This window comes from Mastomys coucha, unplaced genomic scaffold (assembly GCF_008632895.1).
Source record: "Mastomys coucha isolate ucsf_1 unplaced genomic scaffold, UCSF_Mcou_1 pScaffold5, whole genome shotgun sequence".
NCBI classification, from domain to species: domain Eukaryota; kingdom Metazoa; phylum Chordata; class Mammalia; order Rodentia; family Muridae; genus Mastomys; species Mastomys coucha.
This window is the reverse complement of record NW_022196911.1, coordinates 64,482,567-64,487,407: the sequence shown is the minus strand read 5'-3', so window position 1 is coordinate 64,487,407 and position 4,841 is coordinate 64,482,567. Positions and strand designations below refer to the sequence as shown.

Sequence of the window (4,841 nt, the reverse complement as noted above, 5' to 3'; positions counted from 1 at the left end):
CCCCCCCCGCCCGGGAGGCAACAAAACCTCTCAAATCCAGTTCCTAAATTGCCATGTCATTTTTGGTGTGTTTCAAAGCTGACTTATCTCAGCACCTCAAGAGCATACCATCCGTAACAAGCAGCTGGTGTTCTAGGGAAGAGACACAGTTTCAACCTCCACACCTAGCTCAGAGACATTACCTTGGGGCCTCGACTTTGTTCTTGGGTCACAACGGTGTGTGGGCCTTGATGTGAAAGAAAGATCCCCAGGTGGAGATGGGTGCTCCAAGGATACTTTCCAACATCCAAGTAGTAATCAGAATTCCTTGAGTCTCTAGGATTCAAATTCAGAGTATCTAATCCCATCCCAGTCACAAAGAGAGTCTAGAGGCTACTGAGGTAGAAGGTAGATATCAGTGGGAAGAAAATTAGCTGTCAAGAGAGTCATACTCATGCTGGGCCTAGTGATATGGGCTTGTAATCCCCCATATACAGGAGGATAGAAAGTCCAGGTCCTTCTTGAGCTATAGAGTGAACTCTGGCCAATGGGGGCTTGTCTCAGAAAATCAAGAGATGGTTGCATACTGGTAGGGTATTTGGTCAGGCTCAAGCAAGACCTTGGGTTCAATTTCCCAAAATAAATAAGTGGCCACACCCATAGTCAAAAGGGACCTGAAAGGAGGTGGGGTGTGGGGTGGACAGGCATACTGGACTACTCCCCACCAACGCCTCTAACCTTCTCCAAGAAGATATTTGGGGTAGAGGAGAAGAAAGCTTGGGAATAATCAATAAAGTAAGGGTAAGATGGGATGGAGAATCTGTCAGTCGGGGAGAAAGAGGGGAAGAGCAAAGGTGCTTTCCTTAGCTGTCGTGAGGGGCCCGGCCAGCTGACCATGCTGGAGACCCGATTCCCCTCCTTGTCTCCCACAAACCCAGGTGTGTAGCCCTCTTACCTTGACTTCCTGAAGGGTGTTCCAATCCACTCGTACTCTCCTTACTCACTGACACCGCCCTGACTCAGGGTGCAACACTTCTGGGCCCAAGTCTAGAATCTCGAGATACTCACCTGACCCAGGCTCTCTCCCTCAATAAGTATATCAGGCTTCAGAAATGGGGTGCACTCTACAGTTTGCGTACCTGGTTTCAGGCCTCCTGGGAGCCTCTGGATGGCATCCTGCATCCTGAGCTGGAGACCTTCACCACTCTGTGGAAATGGAGGTCTCTCCCCATGGTCTAGTAGGTCTTGAGTCTTCCTTTCTCTTCCCTCTTCCGTGAATTCCAGCCAGGGGAAGGCACTCTGGGTTCCTAAGTGTGTCCTGTCTTTTCTCTCTCCTACCCCATGCTTCCCTAGATAACTCTGATTCATGACATGGGTGACGATCACACCTTCTGGAACCTTCTGCCTCTTCGCCCTCCTCATTTCTACAGCTCCCTCGCTCTCTTCCCTCTGACTTCACTTGTCACACTCCTTTAACATTCTTGCCTTTTCCCCCACACTACAGTTTGTTCACAGTAACAGGCTGTCTCGTATACCACTGTGTCACTGGTGTTCCCTGGTGTCTGTCACTCCAAGAATGGGAACTGAGGATAGTAGAAAGGAGAGGTGTTAATGGTAGAACCTGTTTGGGATGGGAATGGAAGAAACACTGATAATCAAGCTAGATCTGGTAATTCGAGCTAGTAATTCCAGCTATTTAAACGGCCGAGGCAGGAGAATCAAACATTCTGCATCTGGCTGGAGATGGGCCTCTGTCTTCAGTTTCTACCTGGAAACAGGAGAGTCAGAAGTTCAAGGTCATACATCTGCCTGGGCTACATGACCTAAAGAAAGAAGGGTGTGTGTGTGTGTGTGTGTGTGTGTGTGCTTAAGAGATGGAAAGAAAGAGAGGGTGAAAAAGAGAAGGAAGAAGGAAGACAGACAGGTCAACATCTGCCTAGCCTACAGAGTTTGAGGTCAACCTGAGCAATTTTGGAAGGCTCAATAAATTAAACAACAAAAAGATGACCAAAGGATGGTGGAGAAAGACATTAGATGGATGGTAGCAGATGAGATTAAAAACATAAGCTAGTCAAAAAAAATCCACAAAACAAAACAAACAAAAAAATGGGGCAAACAAAAAAAAACTGGTCGAAAGAGTCTGGGCGATGGAGAGTCAGAGAAGAAGCTAACTCCTGAAAGGAGGTGTGAGCAACAGTCGATGGGGTGGGGTGGGTGGGAGCCTTCACCTACAGATACGACCCTTAGGGCTAGCCTGGTGCAATGAAGCAACAGGCAGGCCCGTGAATTCTCCCGTTTATGGGCTCTAAGGCCTCGCCCTGAGTCCTTACTCTCCTGCAGGTCTCTCCGCTGTTTGGCACCATCTATGATGCTGTCTTCCTGTTGGCTGGGGGCGTGATGAGAGCAAGAGCAGCGGTGGGTGGCAACTGGGTGTCAGGGGCATCTGTGGCCCGCCAAGTACGGGAAGCACAAGTCTCTGGCTTTTGCGGGGTCCTGGGAAGAACCGAGGAGCCCTCCTTTGTGCTGCTGGACACAGATGCTTCAGGAGAACGGTTGTTCGCAACACACCTGCTGGATCCTATCTTAGGCTCCCTGCGTCCTGCAGGGACCCCCGTGCACTTCCCTAGAGGTGGACCTGCTCCGGGACCAGATCCTAACTGCTGGTTCGATCCAGATGTGATCTGCAACGGAGGTGAGGGGAGTACCCTCAGGCTCCCACTGGAACAGTCAGCTTGGACATCCACAAAGTTGTGCGAGAGAGGGAGGGAACTTCTGTTACTCCTCCAGGTCTTCCTTCAGCCCATGGCTTGCTCAGGACCCCTCGCAAAGATTTCCAAGGCCCTTGAGGACCCTGTAGCATCTCCAGATTTCCCCTTTGAGGAATCTGTAACCTTTTACCTAGCTCCGGAGCCCATTTCTTTAGTTTTGGCATGACACCTCCCTCCCTCAAGGGGTCCTATCCATGACAGGACCAAGACTGTCCCTCTCTTTGTTTCTTCAGGGGTGGAGCCAGGCCTGGTCTTTGTTGGCTTCCTCCTGGTGATAGGGGTGGGACTGACTGGAGCCTTCCTGGCTCATTACTTGAGGTGAGTGGGAGAAGGGAAACTGCACACAAAGATACTGCAGGTGAGGTCCACACGAGGGAGAGTCATTTCAGAGACGGCTGACAGAGTCCCCAGGGAATGTTTGGGGGATAGCTATGTTCCAGTAAACTTTCCTGAACTAACCCCATTCTTCTGCTCTCTCCCCTGCTGGCCTCTTGTGGACTTTCTGGGGACGACCACCTCCCCCCACCAGGCACAAGCTGCTACACATGCAAATGACCTCCGGCCCCAATAAGATCATCCTGACTCTGGAAGACGTTACTTTCCTCCACCCACAGGGGGGCAGCTCTCGAAAGGTCAGAAAAGCAGAGGGCCAGGGGCCATCTATCTTTCCCTGTTATATTTGGTTCCTTCCCTGAGCCAGGTGTGCCCCCCTGTCCCCTGCCCCCAACCCCCAACCCCCAGCTCCCATGTGAGAAACAGTGTCTTCCCCAGCTCTGTCCTTGGAAATCAGGGACCTCGGCTATGCAGTAGGCGTGCTGGTGTGAAAGTCCAACTAGAAAGTGAATGCTTGTCTGTAAAATGTTCCTTGTGGTACCATTTCCACGTGCCCCGAGGATTCCTTTTCCTCTTCTCTTTCACCCATAAAACTCAGCCTCAGCTGCAGAATATATTCTGATACTTTGCATTGGCCTCTGTCCTCAGGTGGCCCAGGGAAGTCGATCCAGTCTGGCTACCCGGAGCACATCAGACATCCGCAGTGTCCCCAGCCAGCCCCAAGAGAGCACCAACATTGGCCTCTATGAGGTAAGCCTAATTTCCAATTAGGCTGACCTGTACTCCAGGAGGGAAGAAAAGGAAGGATGCTCAGACCAGAGTCCAGAGGAAAAACACTCTCGAGAGAGAGACACATGCAGTCAAGTCAAGTCCCCACAGGCTCCTGGCAGAGAGAGAACACTGGGCAGGATCTGGGGGAAAGTCATGAGTTTAGCAATCCCGATCAGATTCTCCAATCTGGAAAACCTTTCTGACACAAGATCCAGGTGAGGGCTTCCCAAACCCAAAGCTGGAAGCTGGAGGTGCTGTAGAACATGCAATCAGGTATAGGCAGTGAGACCAATCCCTTCTCTACTGGCTGACCCGACTCGTGAACACAAGCCCTGCGTTGGAAAAGGAATGCCAGAGAAGGACACTGACAACTGGGCCAGGACGTGCGAATGTGTCAGAGTGGGTGGGAGGGACTGAGAACCGTGAGGTTTGTTTGGAGAACTCAGCTAGTCAGGAAGAATGGGAGGAGCGCCCAAGCTCAAGGTCCTGGAGAAAGTGCAAAAGTTCCGAGCATGTCACCTGAGACCATCATGACTGGTTCTCAGAGACGCCTCGTTGTTATTTTAAGCACGCAGTTCTTTGTGGCATGGGACCACACACTCGGCCTATGCTAAGCCTTTCTTCTCTCTGGCCTTGTCCACTAAATACAGCCCCCAGTTTTTAATGACCATTAAAAAAAATATCTCCATATTGACTTCCAGAGGCTTATTAAGAAACAGTACCAAATCTCCATGACGATTTTCTAGTTCACATCTCTTAGCAACAGGCAGGGCCACTAACCTGATTTGCAAGGCCCCGGGGCAAAATAAGAACAAAGGGTTCCTTGTTCATCCACGTGATGGCAGCAGATTACTGAACCAAGTGGCTATGCCCTGGCGTAGCCTGCCTGCAGCTTCTGGAGACAATAAGGCCAGGACGAAGAAGGATGGTGCCTCCCTTCATAGCGAGTTCACAGGGATACCCGAGTTAAGGCCAGGACCCAGGATGGTG

At 50.9% G+C, this 4,841-nt stretch overlaps 1 protein-coding gene across 1 annotated transcript in view; it reads left to right on the top strand.

Moving 5' to 3' along the window:
• The window catches only part of Gucy2d (guanylate cyclase 2D, retinal), a 14,511-nt gene that overhangs the window by 1,547 nt on the left and 8,123 nt on the right, over positions 1 to 4,841 (top strand). Inside the window, exons 3-6 of the mRNA XM_031352336.1 lie at positions 2,320 to 2,671; positions 2,981 to 3,065; positions 3,277 to 3,379; positions 3,729 to 3,830. Coding sequence (XP_031208196.1) covers positions 2,320 to 2,671; positions 2,981 to 3,065; positions 3,277 to 3,379; positions 3,729 to 3,830 — 642 coding nt within the window. The remainder of the gene's footprint in view (positions 1 to 2,319; positions 2,672 to 2,980; positions 3,066 to 3,276; positions 3,380 to 3,728; positions 3,831 to 4,841) is intronic.